The 22,605-nt window shown below is 34.5% G+C and overlaps 2 protein-coding genes across 2 annotated transcripts in view; one reads left to right on the forward strand and one right to left on the reverse strand.

Annotated features, from left to right (window-relative positions):
- The window catches only part of LOC131668880 (tyrosine-protein kinase Dnt-like), a 113,372-nt gene that overhangs the window by 58,110 nt on the left and 32,657 nt on the right, over positions 1–22,605 (reverse strand). The window lies entirely within an intron of this gene.
- LOC131668881 (sodium-coupled monocarboxylate transporter 1-like) lies at positions 14,513–16,907 on the forward strand. Its single transcript, XM_058943351.1, has 8 exons — positions 14,513–14,718; positions 14,814–15,159; positions 15,252–15,406; positions 15,489–15,629; positions 15,696–15,804; positions 15,867–16,088; positions 16,150–16,649; positions 16,764–16,907. The coding sequence occupies exons 1-8, from the start codon at positions 14,543–14,545 to the stop codon at positions 16,834–16,836; spliced, it is 1,722 nt and encodes a 573-aa protein (XP_058799334.1). The 5' UTR covers positions 14,513–14,542; the 3' UTR covers positions 16,837–16,907.

The raw sequence follows: 22,605 nt of genomic DNA on the forward strand, positions 1-22,605 counted from the left end.
TTTGTCACACGCAGCGCGACGGTCGCGTCGAGTGCTTCTACGTGTACACGTGCGTGAGAGTCCGAGAATCTCGAAATGTTTGGCAAGTTAATACGCTGTAATGCCGTCTGCGGCGGCTACTTTAATTAAGCGCACCACCCCCTGCTTTATGATATGCTCCGCTGCGGCGGCGGATAGTCCCATGCCATGTGGAGTTTCGACCATCGAGGTGGGGAACTCTATGGGATACGACTGTGGTGCGCGTGTGTGGAGCAGCAGCGGAGAGGGAGCTTATGCGTGTTTTCTGCGAATTTGATATACCTCAGGTGGGATATGCAAGCGCGGTTTGTATGGAAGAAGTTGCGCAGAGTGGGTTTTACCCAAGACTTGCTGTAAGTGCTTGCTGTTTCAAAGTTTCTGTTTTACGGGACTTTGTCGTGCCGAGTAATGCTGTCAATTTGTAAGGTGCTTGGACAAGTGATAATTTGAATTTCGAGAGGGATCTTGAATTGTTTCCAAATACCTTTTTTAACCAATCTTTGAAGTTTACACGAAAGATCGCTCGTTTTTTTGTCTTTATTAAATGGTAGACTTGGGCCTGACACAATAGGCACTATACTACTTGAATATTTTTCTAGATTTCGGTCACATATTACCACTTTTATTTACAAATTATTAAAAGTAACACCTTATTGAAAGTGTTGATTCTGAATTTGCCGAATATCAAATCAATAACAATCATTCAATATTACGAATACCACATGTTCCGTATATGCACAACAAGATCGATTTCAGCTTAATGGAAAATAAAATTCATCAATTAATTAACGTTCGCTCTGTACAGCCATTAAATTTAACTATGAAGCAAGGCCAATATCATTACAAAAGCCGGCGCAACATCAAGCGCGTCATATTATGACAAAAGCCAAACGTAGAGAGCAGCTCATCAGGCACTTCATTGCCAAACAACAGTTTTCGATAAATCGCGCATAACGTCTTCTGCCCGCCCTACGGGTCGATAGCAGCGCATTTTGGCCGCAATTAACCGCCGACGATCGACGACCGTTAATTCGCGTAAATTAATGCCCCGTTCGGTACTCCCACCCACCTCCCGTTATTTCCGAACGAGCGCGCACTTAATGACACGCCGCCGCCATACGCGCTAACCTGTATAATTTTCCAGGACAGTGTCGCGGCGTCAAATTAACGGCTACGCAAGGGGAGGTTTCACATAAAAAATTTTCCTGCTTGTGATATAAAACAAGAGCTTTGCTTGGCAGGATAAAGAGAAGTGAATTTTTTCCCTATTGAATTATGGGCAATTCAAAGTTGATTTACGTCCATGCCAAATTATAATAATATAGAGGAAAAAATAGCAAAGTACAGATTCATTTCGAAATTTTGCAATTACGTGTTACATCGCAATAAAAATTCTTCCAATTCCTTAAGTTATTGATATTAACATTTTGACGCAATTGGCTTAAATTAAGATTCTATCAAAACTCCGCAGGTTCAGACATTTAGTAAGAAATGAAGTGGTCAGACAGAATCAACGGAGAATTACGTTTAAATTATGTATATCGCGCTTAAAATTTTTGTTTCGCAGTTGTAAGGAGAAAAGTAGAACATTTTGAGCGCTGCCGAATGAAATACGATCCAAGTTTGTACTCTAGCAGTCCAATTTTTGGTAAAACTTACAATAAGGAAAAATCGCTTGCGGGAACGCACATTTGTCAATGCCGTTCTTCCGGCAGGCAATCGAATTCTATCTCACACGCGTATCGTCGAAAACAATCGCGCTCCCAGAAAATACAATCAGAGCAATTCGGAATTCACATGACGTGCGCGGCATCAGATGCTAAAAAGCGACAATTGCAGCGGCATGATTACATAGAGTGAGCGCACGGCTCGTTAGCGAGATATTTCGTGCCTCTCGGCGCCAATATAACGCGCCCCAGGCCGAAAACGAAGCGCGTTCGTCCGAATAGAAATTAGCGCCGACTGACACGTCCAGCTGTGCGTCTATATGTATGTATGATGATTGGGGAGAAGTACTTCGCACCCTACACGACAGTACGGAATGTACATACCGAAGGGTCTCTCTAATATCCTTTTTATCGAGTGGAGTGTGCCCACGCAGCAAGCGAAAGCCCCTTCCTTTTCCTTTCGATGCGGGGTGCGAGCAATTGTCAGCGTCTTTGTGCGCGGCGTAGAGTGTGGGCGTGACAGCGGCGGCATGTCTTTGTGCCAATCTTTGATGTGCTTGATTGCGGAGCGCCCGCGCGCCCGGCTTACTTTTATTTTTCCTTTCACTCATCGGTCGGCAAGTGTTCGATGCGATTGACGTTGAGACGCTTTGCTAAGTGTATTCCCGTTGCTTAATCAGCTCCTTTGCGAGGCGAGGCCACGCCAAATTTCCCTTCTCCTCTCGCTAGGACACTATGCGTTGCACGAGCGTACCGTACTTAGGAAGCCAAGAAATATCAGGTTCCCAATCACCATGAGACGATTTCCTCGCACACGCTCCCGCGAAAAATGCGTAATTTCCAAGCTGAGCAGTCAATAGTGAACGAACATTTTTCCATCCTTACTTGTTATACAGCACCCGCATGTAAGCATTTTGCCCTCTTATTTTATGAGCATGTAACAAGAGCCGCGGACGAAACGAGCAATGACTCGTGAATCATCAGCCGTTGCTTGAGCAAAGCTTCTCAGTGTCGCTGGGGGAGATTTTTAGGCCGGAACAATATATTGGAAGGGCGGAATCGCAAATTGAGGTAGACAGGCAGAACCCTTCAGACACATCTATTCCTAAAGCGACTGAAATTTCGTTACGTTGATGACCTTGTTTATCGCTTTATTAGCGAAGGGTCGCGATTGTTTTGCAATGCTCCGACGAGGTATGGAGATGAACTTTGTAATTGTACGTAGGATTATTACACCCTCGTGGCAGTTATCAGGTTGTGAGATTGGAGTTTCATTTTTGTCTCGTGGACAATGCGCCAAAGCGAATTTACAATTCTAATGTACGGGCGGAAAAGTCAAAAGTTCGCCGAAATAAGAAATACATAAATATACACGTGTAAAGGTATGTAGCATAAAATTGAATGCTCGGATGCTAGTAAAGTTTGTCAAAGCACAAAGGGCAAGCAACGCTACTGGAGAGGCGTGGAAAATCTGCAAAGTAGGTAATTTGCTTGCCGAGAATCACTTTCAATAAGCTTCCAATAAAACTGCGAGTTTATTATGCGCCTTGCGCTAACTAAATGAAACTTTTACTTATTAAAAGGCGTAAATCACGTGAAGCGAATGCAAAAGGGAAACCCCACGAGAACGTTGTTTGCAAAGTGTTGCAAAGAGAAAAAAAGAAAAACGAAAAGGAAAAGAATAATAACAAAGAATCCTCGTATGCACCCCTATATTTTAGCCAACAAAAGGAAAATTAATACGCGAATCAATTATTAACAAGTCAAGCGACCTTCTCTTGTACGCGTCAGTCCCTTTTTCCACTTTGTGCCTCAAACTCTCAAGGTATATGTGCTTGCGCGAGTACGCGCGAGAGAGTAAAAAGGGAAATGGCCTTATTCATAAAGAATGAGGCGAATTTTCCCCTGGCGGCGAAATATTCACCAGCATCTCAGGCTTAAAGAGGCTGAAAATTTCCGGCATCTTTTTTCTCTCTCTCTTTCTCTCAGCCCTAACACCAAGACGAAACAAGAAAGGATATACCTCAAGCGAGAGACTCATCGGTTTTCGGGCATGAATGTAAAATATGCTCTTATAGCTTATAGTTTGATATATTTATAGAACTTGCGAAGGTTGGGGGCCTCAAGCTACATGAAAAGAAGCTAATTGAATTTTATTTTGTAGCAACGGATGATCGACATTACCGATAGGTGGATTAGCGAGTATTCGCTTCGCTAAAAATGTAAGATATTTCGTAATATATGTAAACGCTACTGAGACAACGATACAATAAAATTGCGCTGCAAAATTCAATCACCCTAATTACTATCTACAACGGTCAGGTCTTACTTTTGTAATGATATTATTTTTTTTAAATAAGAAACCTCAAAAGTATACTATAAAATTTTTTAAAATCGTGCTTAATAATTCAACGGACTTAGATATTTACATATTTTGATGATCCATAAAACTGAAGCAATTCCAAGTCATAGAATAGAAGCCAATAGAAAGTGACTCAGTGAGGGTGACTATCTCATATACAGAGCCGCTTTGCCGCGAGCGAGTAGGAGGCAATGAAAACGCGCAAAAGAGGGCTGCACTCCGATCAGATACAGTCGTCTCTATATTCCTCTCTAGAGAAAAGAATAGAGAGAGAGTAAGAGAGAGAGAGAGAGAGAAAGAGAGAGAGAGTGAAAGAGAGAGTGAAAGAGAGAGAGAAAAGAATTAGTATCATAAATCTCGGCAGACGAAACGGACGAGTAATACCGATGAATATCGGCTCGTTTTTGTTGCTACTCTCGTATAAAACTTCGGCAACGAAAGATAAGGGACTCGAATTTCAGCCTCATCCTTGCTTACATACCTATATATATGAATGGCTATGTTAAAGTAAATGGAGCGTTATGGTGTTTATGTGAAAGGGGAGCTAGTTTTCGGGAGACGCGCGCGACCTGTCGATGTTTGTCTTTATTGTTTTATCAGGAATTACTACTACTGCGATCGAGGGTTGAAGAAAAGTTCAACTTGGGCGGTTTGTTGCATTTGTAGATTGGGATAAGAATTTATTTCGTCATTTATGTAGTGCGTTCGATAATTTGCTTGACTTTATTTTCATTAGTCAAGCTTCATTGATTGATACCACGGTAATTTATTAAAATTGACGCTGATAAATTTTTATTGGATTTGCTATGATTGATTGATTCTACGATAATTATTTCGATTACCAGATACTTCTTCATTATTTATTATTTTTATTATTCGATAATAAGAAAGTTGTTATCGAATAACAAAAAAATTTTATATTTTTTCAATAAAAACTGTATAAGATATATGCTTTATCATATTGTGTAGGGGAGAGTGGGGGAATATTTTTTACTACACCTAGACTTTTAACAAGCCTGTAAATTAGGAAATACTTTTAAAAAATTTCTAGTACAAAATCCTGTGATTTATTTTGTTCTAAAACATTTTTAAATAATGAACATTTTATGTTTTTTTTAAATACGAAAACGTGCTTTAAAAAAATTAGGATAATATGGACCACTTATGGACAATATGAACCACAAAAATTATTCGAAAATTCGTATCAAATGATAAAATTATTTTATACATCCCGATTTTCTTATAAAAGTATAATATACTGAATTAATTTTACTTCAATATTATATAAGTGTATTGACACTATTGCATAGCGAATTAAGCATAATATTTTGTATTTAATTAACTTATCGTGAAATTATTTCAAGCAAATTTATATCAAATCAATAAATCATTAAACTATTTTAAGTAATAAAAAATCGACATAAAATTATTCGGTCGAAAGATAGCAGCAAAAGTCACAAATGTACCCTATATTGTTGTTGTAGTCTGGGTATGCCTTATGAACTTTTAGTAGTACATCTTAATGTTAAGTTATGCAGAATTAATATTTTATCAATTATTTGTAAACAAAAATAAGAAGCCGCTATACACAAACTACCAGTTGATTGCGACTAGTTCGTAACATGATAATACATGTATATACATCGTCTGCGCTCATCGCCATTTTAAATTGATCGCATAAATTGAAGTCAGAAGGACTTAATGAAGCAATGAAATAAGATGTAATAGGATACAACGACATTTTTTAGTGGTTCTTGTTTTTTTTAATTCAAATACGTATAGAAAAGTTCTATGTAGATGAAAAATAATTTTGAAGATTGTATTTGTCAGTTACTGAATAAACTGACAAAAAATACCGAAATTAAGAAGTAGTTTATACATATATTAGACGCTGAATAATTATTAAGAAACATTGGTGATGAAAATGTCAAAAATTTCAAAAACCCGTAAAAACTACTAGGTCTACAGGCGATGACCAAAAACTTTTGTAATATGAGATGGAGTAATGAATAAACATAGCAAAAAACTCCGAAACCCAGGGTAATCGTCTTTAAAGAAAACAGGAAGTTGACCATATTATCCACAGAAACTCACTCTCCTCTACTTTACTGTGTTATTCACAATATCATAGATAGAAATATTTGTTCATGTATTACAAAATGTACTACAAATAAATAAGATAAGCTTGTATGTTCCAACTTATGAGAAGCGTTTTAACAAGAGTTTTCAATTTTAGTATATTAATTTGCCAACAGACGGTTTCTTATAAACTTATTAGATAGTGAAGGTGGTTTATATTATAATTTTAATATCTTGTATGCATTTGTGTAGTTTGTTGGAATCTACAATGATTTTTTTCTCCAAATCTCGATAAAATTATAACATTTAGTGACAAGATTTCTTACAATTTTCAATCATCCCAGACACGAAATAAAGAACACTAAATTATAATCAAATCGTCTTTTTTCAGCGTAGAAGTTTTAACGGAGCAATAAAAGTAGATTGCTTGGCGAACTGTAATTGTCAAAACAGATAAATATTCAGGAAGAGCTCATGTTTAATGCAGAAGCTGACTAACCGAACCGAAAGTGGGGGGCATCAAACGCTGAGAGATCGTGAAAGAAAGGGAAAAAAGACAAGAAAATGGCGAAAAACCTCGTTAACAGCAACTTTTTCCATTAACCATCCTGACGTCTAAGTGTTCACGATTTAATGTTGACGTCGAACCACCGAAAAAAAAACTACTCTTATTTCGATCTTCTACAGCGAGAGAGGACTCAGTATAAATTCTCCCTATTCGCGACAAAGACGAAGAGAAGTACTAGACCCTCTTCCCCGTGTGCGGCTGAATTAGCGGAGCTTGCGTTAAGGATCTCTGCTGATATAACGCGAGGGTATATAACGCTAAGAGGCGGTAGACTCTCGAATGGGTTAATCCAGATGAGTGAAAAATCTTGTACTTTGCGGTGTAGGGGTTGCTAAGGGACTGAAGTGATAATTATACAAATTACAACATGGCCTCGGAATAAATTTTAATGTTATCATGCTAAGAGTAGCAATCGCAAACTCCATGTTGAAAAAACTAAGATTATAAAATGTATTGTTGAAATGTTAAGCTTGGAGGATGACTGTTTGTTGTCAAACAATACAAATTTTCGTTAATCAGATGAAAATGAGTCATTTTTCATTTCATCAATGAAATTCACTTTAGACAGTGGTCTTACTAATTTTACTTTAGAAATCGTACCATTTCATACTGTCATTTGTAAAAAATATGCAAGAAAGCGTAACACTGCCCGTTAGCCCAAGAGATTAAGAATCTCTGTAATCAAAACTGGGAATACTCTTAAGAATATTCAAATAGCTGGCAATCTGGAAAATCTCTCGCACAAGAGAGGAAGAAAAAAATCTACTGCCAACGGTTTCAACGCGGGGAGCCTTGTCGGGGTGAAACGACCGGGATACAAATAGGCATCGTGCGGACGCCAGCGAAGCGAGGCCAATATTCTCGAGAGAAAGATATAATAAGAAGAGCGAAGGAGAGAGAGAGAGAGAGGGAGAGTAAGAGAGAGACAGAAAACGCTTAACAGCGTTTGGCTAATATCCGCTACTGGCCTGAGATAACGAACACATCACGATAACAGAGAGCGTGAGCGCGACGTAGCGAAAGGCGTTTTTTCGTCGGGGAGATAACTATGCCAGGGAAATGTCGAGAGGGAAGATTGTGTGTGAAAATGGGTAAACGCAAAAGTGGAAATTTTGGGGTAGCCAGCCAACTGTAGAAATTGATGGAGTATCGAAGTTAATTGATTGTTTTCCTCAACTGTTTTCCAGTTGGAAGTATTACGTCCATTACCGCATTCGATTCAGTTATTCGGTTAGTTTATAAAGTTTTATTAATTTTGTTTCGTAAGTGTTTATAGAGATTGAGATGCACTGGATGTCGAAAATTTGTGTACATCTGTTGTTGAAGTTTATATAGTTTTAAATAACAAAGCAAATACTTTATGAATGTGCATTAATACTATTATGTAGCACAGTCGACCAATAACTGCAAAAAACAGGTTGCGTTTTTTTGCTTATGCATACAGAAAATACACAATTTGCAAAATATACGTTAGTGTACACGGCTTACGAAGACTTGGTCTCGTAAGTGTTAAAGATTCTATAAGTGTTTTGCACTATCATCGTTATCGGTAAAAAACTATGTGTCATATTTACAGGTGTGTTTTATCTTATCTATATGTAATATTTGTTAATTATTTAGAACATTTAATGGAAATAAAAATTTTTTAGATTTTCTTCTCCAATTGACTAGTTTCTCAATCTTGATGCAATCAAAAAGAAAAAATTGTTCTTAAAGAAAGACAGTAAAAAAAATGAAAATTAAGCAGCACATATAATTTATAAATTACGAAAAAAATGACTGATTACCTATACTATTGGATATAGTCTTAATACAAATACTTGCTAATCCCTTATTATCAAGGGAATCATTAAATACATCTACACTCAGACGTTTTGTTTACTGTTGTGCTTCGCGCTTTTGATAATACACGTGCCACGTACATCTTTATCTACGGCTCGGTCATTGCATTTACAGATGTCAGTAGATATGACCTCTACATGATGAAGCTCGTGATATGCATTATTTAAAGCATTATTTATACTTCATTCACAACGATGATGAATAATTTTTCTTCATTATGACCAATTTTCAATCATCGTAGATCTTTAGTCCAAAGATTTTTTAAAAGACTGTTGTTGTTTCTTTTTTTATACACGAAGTAGTATCAGATCAATAATCTGAATATACTTATGCAGATTATTTGTACTATTGGAATTAACAGTCAAGTAGTCAAAGATGACCTTATAAAACAACTATTGTCGATCCCATATGATTTCTTCAATCTCATTTCATGACAAGCAGTGTCATCCAAATTTTATATTGAAAAAATTCGTTCATACAATTAATTAGTACTTTTTTATTTAGCTTTAGAGTACTTAAAAAAGGATATTTTTGATCTATCAGTCATTTAGGTGTTTGACAGAAAGTTAATAAAACTTTATGCCTAAAACCTTCTGATTATGTTCTTCGTTATTCACCATTGTGATTAGAATAGTTATTTAGTAAATATCTTATTCTATGAATGTTAATACTTTTAAAATAGATAATGATCTTTATTGGATTCAGAAACTATTTCTCTATTCCTATCTAATATGTTATTCTCCAGATTAAGACTATTATTATGCTATAGTATTTCAATAGTAAATTAAATGTGATTCATTGACACTGCTTGTAGAAAGATAAGGAGTCGCTAATCAGTAGTGTGGTTTTATCTTGCAATCTTTAGTATACAGACTACAGTGATAGATCAATCATGATCCAGACAGAAATACACTTGATTTTTAATAGATAGTACACAATTGGACTCATGTATGATAAGTTAAGAAGTAATATAAGAATAACCCAGATCTGGTCAGCGGTATATTACAAGTGCTTACGATGAAAGAAATGGATTTATTATCTCTCTATCTGGAAAGCTAAAATAATTTTTTATACCAATAGGTACTCAAAGAAAGATATCTATACTACTTCGCATGTCATCTATTGAAATTGATATAACTTTTTTCATTAAAGAACGGGCGTATCGTTTCAAAATAATTTAATTTTAATTGATTTACTTATAATGTTTAGTATTGATTTAAGCAAATAGAATCCAAGAAGAAAAATTATATTATCATTTGAAAAAAATATCACTAAAATTTTTTTTTTATTATTGACTATTATTGCAAGAACTAATTTTAAATTCTATAGAGGTACATAAGAAACTATACGCGATAATTGTATACCCTATAGTTAAAAGAAGCATGCAGAGCAGTCTGATTTTTGGAAGAATGTAGGAGGCAAAGTCATTTTACATATAACATAACTGGATCTGCAATTTAAGGTGGAATCTGAACCATGAAATGATGTCATAAAAGTCGCTTCGTTATTTTTATATTTCGAGAATATATCTTGAATTACGTTAACATATACATACAGCATTGTTTAATTTATTATTAAAGTATAAATACAATTTCCAGAAAGGTATATAGTTCTAAAAAAATGAAATTTTACGTTACGTGAAAGTTCAAATTCTAATATAAATGATATCAAGACCGAATGATCTTACAAAAATTTTATTTATTTTCCGTGAAAGGATATGTAATTTTACCGTGAAAAACGACGCAAACGCATATCAATAAGATATGAATTAATCTATTTTATCGGTACTTTATCACATTCCAACTTCATTACAAGTTTGGACAATACCAGTGACAGAGTTCAGTAAAAATATTAGCTCAGATGAATCCTCTTAATATTCAAGTAATAAAATCAATTTTGTCAAATAATAATTTTGTGATATATCTATGTGTTGAAAATCATAAGTAAAATTGAATCCATTAGGGGTTTTCTACTTGAGTAACCAAAAGTTGTACAGAAAAATGGAGCTGTTAGTTTTCGGTTGGATAGACTATGTGTTATTCTCCTGTTTGCTCGGATTGAGCCTTTTGATTGGATTTTACTTTGGATTTTGCAGTAAACAAAACAGTGTCAATGACTATTTATTCGGAGGGAAAGCTATGGGGTATATACCTGTTTCGATCAGCCTTTTAGCCAGGTATATATAAGAATTAAAAATTATCTGAATTACAAATATCATTACTTAATTATTTTTTTCATTAATTTTCTTACCATTGCTGGACTATTGATTCATTAAGATAGTTGAATTTATTACTTTAATAATATATCGATTTATTTAAATTTTATTTTCTTTGTAATATTTCAGTTCGTATTCTGGAGTTACATTACTTGGATCACCAACAGAAGTTTATCTTCACGGTGCATATTATTTTTTAACACCTTTGGTTTTAATAGCTGATGCTCTTTTTGTTGCCTACATATCTGCGCCACTATTCTATAAATTACAGATTTCTTCAACTTATGACTATTTGGACCAAAGATTTTCGAAAGATGTAAAAATTTTCGCTTCGATTTTGTACATTATAGCAATAATGATATATATCCCTTTGGTTATTTATGGCCCTGCAATAGCATTCGCACAAGTTACTGGTATTAGCCTTTATATAATTGCTCCTGTTGTATGCTTCATTTGCATAACCTATACAACAATGGTAAATATATTAAAAATCTTAATTAAAGTATGTTGTAATATACTATGAAACTCATTACCAATGGTCTTATCGTGAAATAACTCAATGTTCACTGCATTGAAAATAAAATTGTAAGCTTTTGTTTTGGAATAATAAGTAACGCTAATTATACTACTTACAGGGAGGCGTCAAAGCTGTAATCTGGACAGATGCTATGCAATTCATATTTACTGTAGGAGGAATAATTACCGTATTAATAGTTGGACTACACCACTTGGGAGGATTTTCAAATATGTGGCAAATTTCTGCTAAAGGAGGAAGATTAGATATTTTTGAGTAAGATTATATTAAGTATATTATTCTATCTAATTCCAAAATTTTTAATATATTTCCATATTTTAATATATAATACATGCTTGAAAAATAAATCACTACTTAAATTAATGATTCATAAATTTTTGCAGTTTTGATTTGAATCCATTATTAAGAAATACTTTTTGGAATGTGACAATTGGATCGTATATATCATCACTTTCGTATGCTGCTTTTGGACAAAAATTTGTGCAAAAATATTTCTCGATTGGGAATCTCAAAGACATCAAAAAGTAATTATAAAACTCTTTGAATATTATGAATTCTATACGTTATTGCAATCTCTAAGTTGAATTCTTATGTTGCTTTTAATATAATTGAAATAAAAAGATGGAATGTCACACGACTAATGATTACCCATTATATTTATTTTTTAGAGCAATATGGTTAAGTAACATAGGTTCTATGTTGATAATGTTAAGTTCCACTATAACAGGATTAATTATGTATGCTAAATATCACGATTGCGATCCCATCGGTGCTAAGGTAAATTTTTTAGGGCAAATCTCATACAAAAAGAAATATTTTTTTAAAGTTTGAATTTTCGTCGTAGCTTGTTGAACGCAGTGATCAAATTCTACCATACTATATGTTAGATACTACGAGAAATATACCTGGAGTATCAGGTATTTTTCTTGCAAGTATCACCAGTTCAGGCTTGTCGACTATGAGTGCCAGTATGAATACTCTATCAGGAATCATTTATGATATCTGTTTCAATAAGTATCTACCAGAGAGCTCGAAGAAAGATATTAGAGCCGCATTTACGATGAAGGTAAAACGGTTGATCAAGGTTAAATGCAATTATTTACATAAGTAGCTAATTAATATTGGGTGCTTGGAAATTTTTTCCAGGTGATCTCATTTTGCATTGGCATCATTAGCATTGGACTCATTTTTGCTCTAGAATATCTAGGAACTATTATCGAGATGACTTTTAGTATTCGCGGTGCTATTGATGGTCCTACAGTAGCTTTCTTTTTTATGGCAATGTTCATTCCATGGATCGGTAAAAAAGGGGCGTTCACTGGAGGATTGGTTTCATTTTTTGTCATGTTGTGGATAGGTGTTGGTGCAAAATGGCATACAATAAATAAAAGAATTTGGTATCCTAATTTGCCGTTATCTACTGAAAACTGTACTCAAAATTTCAACATAACTATTACTGAAAGTACAACACAATTCCCACTGCTAGATCCATTAGACGAACCATGGCTCATATTTCGTATATCATTTTATTATTATGTTCTCATGGGAGCAGTGATTGCTATAGTCGTTGCAATTATTACTAGTTATTTAATTCATGAAATAGATTTAAGTCAGGTGAATCCAGATCATATTGTTCCATTTATGCGGCGGTAAGAGATTTGATTAGTTGAATATATTTCTTAAAAGTAAACTAAATTATCAATTAAATTTTGTATACACATTTTTAGATATTTACCAAAAAAGAAATATGAAGGAATTCCAATTAACGACTTGATTGAAGAACAAATGATATCAACCGAAAAGAATTGACGTGTATTACTGTTGTTGACGATGCATTTATATTTTATCTATCTTACAAATGTCTCTCTAAATTATATAAGCCAATTTCGAAATACTAGCAATTAGAATAGAATCGAACAAAAATTCAAATTATATCTCCTCACTAGTCATCTAGAATATAATTCGTTTCATTATTTACATTAAAAAAAAAGTATGTTAGCCTATGATTTCATTATTACATGTGATACCTACTTTTCACATCATATCAGTAATGAAGACTACTCATAAATGATTTACTTCAACAAATAAAAGCGTATCCGAAAATTCTTTGCTAAAATATCGAGTGTTGCGGTAGCGATCTGTGGTGTGCTTTTCTCATTATCAGAATTATCATATACTATGTTTTCAGTTTTTTAATAAAAAAATTTTTTATTTTAATGTAAACTTTTTTAAATGATGATTTATAATTTTCTTGAAATACAATGTTTAATAACAAATATATATGTATATTTCTTATAAAAGTTTGAATGTGTTTCTAGTATGCACTTTACTGTTAAATTGTAATTAATATGTGAGAAGTCTAATTTCGAAAAAGGTGTCGATTTAAATTAACAACTTAAAACTTTAATCTTATAATAAATATATTCCTTTGTCAACGGTTATATTATGCTGGAAAAACCGATTCTCGTCCGATTCCTGAAATTATGTAGCATAAAGCACGGTTAGTACTTGTGTGGGTGACAACTAGGAAATTCTGTATGCTGTTGACTTTCTGTTTTGAATTTTCCAATTAAGCAACTTATATTGAAAGACCTTAAATTTAAGATTTCTTTAATGGTATATTAAAAATATGGAAGCTCTTTTTATTTCATATCTTCACTGACATAATGTAAGAAATATTTTCAAAAATTTGCCATTATTTGTCTTTACTTAAAGGGATGAAAATGTTTTAATTTTCATCAATTAATTAATGAATATGCACATAGAAGAGGTTTTACTACCTCGTAATGCTGTATAATATGCGAGAAAACAGATGAATGTTAATACAAAAGAATGTCACCTAAAGTCACGATAAGTATTAGGTTATGCTGTGGTGAATGGATTGATAATTTCACAAAGAACTGAAATTGTTGTTCGAGAATAAAAATATTGAATAACTAACATATTTGAGAGGGAATCAATCTTTTGCATAGCATTACAAATGAAAAGATAAGATATTAGCCGTAATAGTCATGTTTCGTCAACAGTCGTTGTTTTTCAAAGCTTTAGTTACTATCAGTGAATTTGATAGACCTTGAATATGACACAGATGCAATATTCAATACAGTCATACAATGCTTATAGTATCCCTGTTAAATTTATGTTCTTTAGCAAAGTTCTCCTTCCATGAAGCTGTTATTTGATTTCTCGAAATAGTAACGAGAGTGCTAAGACGTGTAATCTAATATGTAGAGCGTCTCTTGCTACCTGAGCAAGAATGGATCAGTTCGTTTTTAGTTGGATAGATTACGTTATATTCATAAGTTTACTTGGTATAAGTCTTTTAATTGGATTTTATTATGGCTTTTGCAGTAAACAAAATAGTGTTACTGAATATCTATTTGGAGGAAAAACTATGGGATATATTCCAGTTGCTATAAGTATTTTAGCAAGGTATTGCTTTATTTGATATGATATTTACTTCTAAAAATTGTTGAAAAAAATGCTACTATAATTTTTCACTCGCAAATAATCAACTATTCACGCAGTATATTTTCAGGGATAGCTTTGTTGGGTGTACCTACCGAAGTTTATTTAAATGGTGCAATATTTATTTACAATCCAATTAGCACTATATTATCTTCAGTTTTTACTGCTTACGTGACCTTGCCAATTTTTCATAAGCTCCAAGTAAAGAGCAGCTACGACTATTTGGAACTAAGATTTTCGAAAACAGTGAAAAAATATGCATCAGTATTGTATACTGTGTCTTTAATTATATACATTCCGATGGTTATTTATGGTCCTGCTATTGCTTTTTCACAAGCTACTGGTTACAGTTTATATTTAATTGCACCGACAGTATGCATTATTTGTATAACTTACACGACAATAGTAAGTTTAATGCAATTGAAAGACTGTTGAAATAGAGTTATCTAAAAAGTGAAATTATTATTTATATAATAGATCTATTTTATAAATATTAGGGAGGCGTTAAAGCGGTGGTTTGGACGGATACAATACAATTTGTTTTTACAGCAGGTGGTCTACTTACTGTACTCATTGTTGGAATACATTCGGTAGGGGGCTTTTCGAAATTGTGGCAAATTTCAAGTGACGGAGGAAGATTAGAACTCAATAAGTGAGGATAAAATTATCTTCTTCAGTCTGTATTATAAAGCAATCATCTCTTTTTTACATATTTAGCTATGTATTGTTTTCAGATTCAGTTTGAGTCCATTCGAGAGATACACCTTTTGGAATATGGTAGTCGCTGGATTTTTTGTTAATTTATCTTACACAGCTGTCGGGCAGAAGTTTGTTCAAAGATTCCTCTCGATCAGTGATTTGAAAGATATGCAGAAGTAATTATTTGAAAATATTTGCGTAATTAATGTTAAAATCAGTTGTAAAAATTTTATCAATTGCAGAGCTGTATGGTTAAATATGATCGGAGGTATTGCCGTTTTTGTGTGTATAGTTATTACTGGGCTTATTATATATGCTTACTATCACGATTGTGATCCCATAAGTGCAAAGGTAATGTTTGGTAATATGAAATTATATATAGGCAATAATTTTAATTATTCTACAAAATACAGTTAATAGAGCGAGAAGATCAGATTATATCTTACTATGTGTTGGAAATCACAAAAAATTTACCCGGTATTTCGGGTATGTTTTTCGCGGGTACAACTAGCTCTGCACTCTCGACTATGAGTGCAAGTATAAATTCTTTATCTGGAATAGTTTATGACAATTTCATTGCTAATTTAATCTCTGAAAGTCCGAATAACGATGCAAAAGCTGCTTGTATCATGAAGGTGAAACTTTAAATTATTGAACACGTGGAAATATCTATTTCTAACAATTTTTTATTTTCAGATCATTTCTGCCGTTATTGGTGTTATCAGTATTGGACTAATTTTTGGATTGGAATATATGGGAACTCTCATTGACATGTCATTTAGTATTCGTGGAGCTGTAGAAGGGCCACTTGTAGGATTTTTCCTTGCTGGTATGTTCGTCCCATGGATTGGAAATTTAGGAGCAATAACTGGTGTCAGTGCATCTTTTCTAATAATGGCCTGGATAACTATAGGCGCAAAGTGGCATTCCATAAATAAAACCATTCGCTATTCCCATTTACCGATGTCTATTGAAAATTGTACTGATCTTTTCAACGTCACATCTTTCGAAAGCGTGACTTTACCACCGCTCAATCCAGAAAACGAACCATGGATTATTTTTCGACTTTCTTTTTTCTGTTATATACTTACTGGATGTATGTTGACAATAATTCTTGGACTTATTGTTAGTATCATAATGAAAGAATCAAACCTATCTGAAGTAAATCCTGAACATATCGCTCCACTAATAAGAAGGTAAAAAATAATTTACATCGTTACATTTCTGTTACTATTCTAGAACTAGTTTCACGTATAGTACCATATTTAAGAAAAGTCATTCATGTATGTCAATTCTTGACTGTTTGTCAGATTTTTGCCGAAAAAGAAATATGAAGAAGTGCCTATAAATGAGAAATGCCAAATACAAAATTCTGCAAATTGAGAATGTTGGAGCAGCAATATGAAATTTTAATAATTTTGTAACAATATGAGGAAAGTTACTAAAGAAAATAATAAAAGACATGAAATAATATATGAATAATCCCATAAAATCCTGCCATTACCAACAAAAAAATCCAACGCCATGCATTTCACATAGAAAAAGAAAAACGCCGAAACTCTAATTTCCACCTACTCACGAAGCTCCCCAAGTGTAATACCATAACCGAAAGGAAAAATTACGTGGAATCTCCAACAGCACTTGAAAAAATAAAAGAACTTCCTCTCGTAGAAAAGTCGAGTGTTCGCGTCGAATTCCACAGCGCGATAAGGCGCACAATAATCCCAGCGCACTTGGCCAACAATGTCCGGTCGTTGGGCTTTCCCTCCCCCTCCCTCGCCCCTCTCTCTCTCGAAAAAAAAACTCGTCGGAGATAAGCAAAAAAGAGAAGCTTGAAGGAAATTGTGCAGCTAACGAAGCCCGAGCGTTGAAATGAAATGTCAAGATAACGCGACAAGTACTCCCCCAAAGGTTATACGATGATTCTTGTCATGACCACGATTATATACTACAAGGTTTTGTGCCGTCTTTTTCCAACAATTGATTTCCGCTTTGACCGAGACTCTGCATTATTATTATAATTATGGTCGCAGGCGGATGAACGAGTTGTCGATGATATAAGTGTAGCCTCGATTTTGCTTCCGTGGTCCGGAAGCTTTGAAGATATAATAGTCCAAACACTATTTTTTTCACAAGTTCTACAATTTTTCATGTATCATAATTGAAATTTGTCTTAATTATAATATTAAAAAATTTTATATCTCATGAGAAGAATTATTTTGATGTAATATTTCATTCAAAATAATAAGAAAAATTCTTAACCATTTTTTATTTGTCCGTTTATTTTATTTTGATTATTTCTTCGTATTTTTATAACATTGAGTTATCCTATTTAACACTTATTTGTTTAGTTACTGTTGTAATATGACTGTAGCTCAATTTGATACATCGTGAATTTACTTTGTTTAAACTCCGAAAATGGAGAGATGTCGTAGTTGTTGGAATATTAATTATATTGTGCGTAAACATACAGTGGCGGATATAAGTTTCTGGTCAAAAAAATCATTTAAAATTTAAAGTTTTGCAGTTCCCTCTAAAATATATCCGTGGGTAAAATTACAATAATATTTATAACAGTACATGAAATTCATGTATTTGTTACTCGTTACTCGTGTAACAGTAGTCAACGTAATTTTTTAAATACATTTACGTGATAAATATTATTGTAATTCTATGTTATGAAAATATGTGTATAAAAAGAATATTGCGAAATTGTAATTGATAGAACTTAAATAATATTATTTATTTATAATCATTCGATAGTCATATTTTATCCACGGGGAAAAAATGGAAACATTTTTTTTACATAATGCAATTTTGATAGTGAGTAATTATTCTACATTAAAAAACAATCTTTTTTTCTTTACGGAGTTTCTCTCTACAGTGCATAGTTTCCGAGATAATCAAAGATGAAAAAAAGGGAATTGTTGTACAAAATGCGTTGTAACTTTTAATCGGCTCAATGAAAATGGATCCCGTTGCACTCATTTTAAAGATAACAGAAATATACAACTTTTACACTTTCGATTTTTAAATTGTACTGAGCCGTTCAAAAGTTATAACCGATTTAATGTAAAAAAAAAATAATTTGTTTTTTTAACTTAATAAATACAATTTTTAATTTAATTAAAAAATACCGGCGGTATATGAAGGGTATTGCTTCACTCTTTAAAATAAGCCTGCGTAAAATATAATCATACGGCTTATTACTGAATCAGGAAATAATTTAAAAACGTTGATTGCGATAGTTAATTAAATTAATTTTTCTAATCTTATTATTACGCTAACATGTTAATGTAGCAAAGATGTAAGTATGTTTATTTTTCATATAGTACGATCTTTCATCTCGCGAAACGCCAGTTCGTCGCGCGCCATATGCACTCTACGCGAAGGACCCAATAGCAAGCTACAGGTTTTCCTCGTCATTTTGTACCGCGATAATTATAAAAACGCGTGTTTCTGCAAAACCCAGTACATATGCAACAGACGCGCAAGAATACCGATCCGCCCATAGTCCATAAAAAAAGGGTCACGGGCGGTCCTCAGGTAGCCATTAGTAGCGCTCGCTCAGAAGCCATTAGGCCTTCCTCTGCTTTATGACATTTCGTATTCCTAAACTCTGATTGGGTTCTCATACTAGATCTATAGGATAGGAATTGCTTTTCACGCTCATCGGTACGGAAAATAGGCTTAGACAGTTCAGTTGCGTCCGCAGGATCATTGCGTACAGCTCGCCTCTTCACCCAACTCTGCAATTTAGAGTTGTGTCACTTGGATCTTAGACCTTTTGCCGTATGTGAGTGCGATGGCTTTCTGTGTCCGTTTCAGAATGGTGTGCGTGATTGCGTTGCGCTTGTGAGTGTGGTGCTTTGCGTATGTGCAGAGTGCAACTTTTCTTAGCTGCTCGAGGTGACCGACGACATTATACGAAAAGGTCAAGGACAGGATTGGCCTGTTGCCATAGCATAGGAAGCGCTACTCCTCTGGAGTGTCTCCGAGCATGCTGCGTCATGCGCCGTTTGTCCATTTAAAATGTCTAGGGACGTAGTAAATCATAAAAAAACTAAAACTAAGCGTAAAAAAAAGTTAAATTCCTTTATTTTTTTAATGCGCTAAAAAACCGAAAAAAAATCTTTTCTCTATTTCTTTATTTTGACTTTATTTTCGTATTCTTGAACATAAAATGAAACTTTTTTCTCTTTGGCATTTTTTTCCAAAACGTACGCAAGTCGAAGTAATCGAGGATTGGAAAAAAAGGTTGCTTTTTACAAAAAACGCCATAACTCGGTTAAAAAACATCGGATAGAACCCCGCGGGAGCTCATTTTAAAGGGAAAGACATTACCCTCCGAACCCCTCAGGTCGATTTGCCCTCCACCGCCTGGTTCTAAATTGCCATTGATTTAAGTCGAGGTTAAAAAAATTAAAATTTTTTTAATCAGTTTTTTTACTGTAAAAAACACATATTTTCATTTTTAAATCTCTGCACGTCTTAAATGGAAGCTTTTGCAATTACCTTTAAAATGCCCTGCGGTTTTTTGTGATACGATGATTTCCGACCGAGATACAAAACTTTCAAGTTTGCCTAATTTTGAGGTAAGCATGGCAAAAGTGATTGACGGGCAGTGTATATTTTTTTCTGTATTTATAAGGATTTTACCCAATTGTGACTGAAGTTTTTTGTGCCAAATAAATGATAGTTTATGATTATTATTATTATTTTTATTATTATCTAAAAATCGTTTCTATTATTATATGCAATCATCATCCATTCACCTTACTTCATAATTTAACATTCGTCTACTCATATATAACATAAGATGAGATTTATTTAATACTGTTTAGTTTCAATGCTAATAAATACGATGTTAATTAAAAGTCTCATAAAATAACACACAAAAGGGAGTTCAAGATTAGGATGGGAAGGCGTGTGCAATTTATAATAGATACACTGAGTTTAATGTAACTAGGGACTGTAATTTATTCAGAGAAAAATAATGAATAAGAATGCGTTATATTTAGCCGACGGAATAACATTGGCACAGTAAATGCAGGTAGAGAGAGCCATAAAATAATTATATGTATACATATCAGTGGCCAATTGAGACTCGCAGAGCCTATGACGCTTCGCACGCTTGAATGGCCATTCAGGTAAATTTTCACACTTACTCGTCCTCGCAGGTGAATTGAAAGGAAAGTGTTGCCCCACACACACACGGGCGCACCGCATCCTCGACGTCTCGGGCACACACGTACTGCGGTAACACCTAAGTTGCCGAGCTGATGGGCAGAGTTGAATTCCGAGCAACACCTCAGTGACGCGCAGACGTCGCCAGCCAACGCAATTGGCCCTTACTATCGATGATGTTCACACACTTAACCCCTTTGATGACACAATCACGCTCGATCACTCTCAGAACACACAGTTTTCGTCACTCGGTGATTACCCAACAACAGTTTAGGAACAACTCGGCGCTCGTGCACACTCACACCTACAGAGTTGTAGAACTAAGAAGTGGCGGTGTCGCCCAAGACACCGTTAGTTGATGCAGGCGCGGCGCGGAACTTAATGAGATACGCACCGGCAAAGATAAGCAGAGTTAGCCGTGCTTAGTTGATGAATGTTCAAATGGGACTTCCTAACTATACTCGATTTGGCATCGAGGGAACCGAGGAAAGCACGGACAACTCCTCCCTACTCTATGGGCCCATTCCCTGTGGGCGAATCAGAAACCAGCGATTTTATGGCGCGCGTCGGTCATCAAGTAATTCGGATTTCCCCATGCGTGCTGAGACCGAAAATTGCTCGGATTACGCACACGTGTTTCGCTCTTATATTTTTGGAAAACATCATAAATAGCGGACAGCAATTAGAGCTGTTTAACAGACGAAAGACATATGCAACGCGGGTTGTTAAAGCGAACGGACAAAAGTGCTCGAAACCCTCTAATCGCACTCATTCCTAACAGACGTCATGCAGGCCAGCGCGGCATTCGTGATGATTTACGGACCATCGTCGATTGTTTCTTTTTCTGCTCTCGAAGCATCGTTTTACACATGCACACACACTCTCTCTTATCCTTGAAGCGCAAACGGCGCGAACAAATACTATTGCCTGTATTGCTTATAGCATAAAGTAATACCATCAATGCAAATCAATAAAAGAAATAATAACAAATACAATATCTGACATAGTGTATTGTGCAATATCTGACATATTACAGCCAGGAAGTTTAGACTTATTTTTTTGTCGCTATTCGCATAAGAAAGCGCTGCCACCACGAACTAAATTGGTATTTTTCACGTTTAATGATCCTGACATTATGGTAGCTTTGAACCACTTATCATCATGGCATCATGCTCTCAAAGGCTATCGACATCGTGCTACCCGAAAGAAAATCGTCAAAGCTTGTAGCTTTTGAACTCGTTGGTAACCCTTTGGAAAAAAGCAGTTTCTTTTTCCTTGAGAAAGCGATCTCAAAATGCAGGATACAGTGGTCTTTCTCAGAGACGATGTTGGATTTGCTGAGTAAGTCTGTGAAGATGACTTCCTCAATGTTATAGTGCTGGATGAATCTAAGAGTAATCTAATAGACGAGATAGATTTGCGAGGTGAATAATAATTACTTTGACATATCGTTCCTGAAACACGCTATACTTGCAATTTGTTTTCTCTATATGTACAACACAGCTAGAGGCATCATTCAATTGTCTAGAGAGCTATGTCGTTATATCTTGTATTTATGTCCGTGCATGGCAATGCATCACATGACTTGGCATCATATATTCTCCAGTTGTTTTTATTACCGAAATTCACACACCAATCACTACTTATGTATCAATAATCTATTTCATTGATTTCATTATCACGTTTTCATTCCACTGCGTGTTAATCAATATCAGTATCCAGACGTATCTGGTAAGAGTGATAGTTGAAATAATTCTTATTGGTATTCAAATAGTAAATTGAATTGAACTGAAAATCGTAAGAGAAAGAAAAAGAGAAAGAAACGGTGGTTCCTCTACGTACGAACCAAAAGTGCAAAATAATGGAGCAGCTAGTTTTCGGTTGGATTGATTATTTATTGTTCTCATGTTTGCTCGGATTGAGCCTTTTGATTGGATTTTACTTTGGATTTTGTAGTAAACAAAA

The sequence above is a fragment of the Phymastichus coffea genome, unplaced genomic scaffold, assembly GCF_024137745.1.
Source record: "Phymastichus coffea isolate CEN01 unplaced genomic scaffold, Cenicafe_Pcof_1.1 PCOF00084, whole genome shotgun sequence".
In the NCBI taxonomy this organism is placed as follows: domain Eukaryota; kingdom Metazoa; phylum Arthropoda; class Insecta; order Hymenoptera; family Eulophidae; genus Phymastichus; species Phymastichus coffea.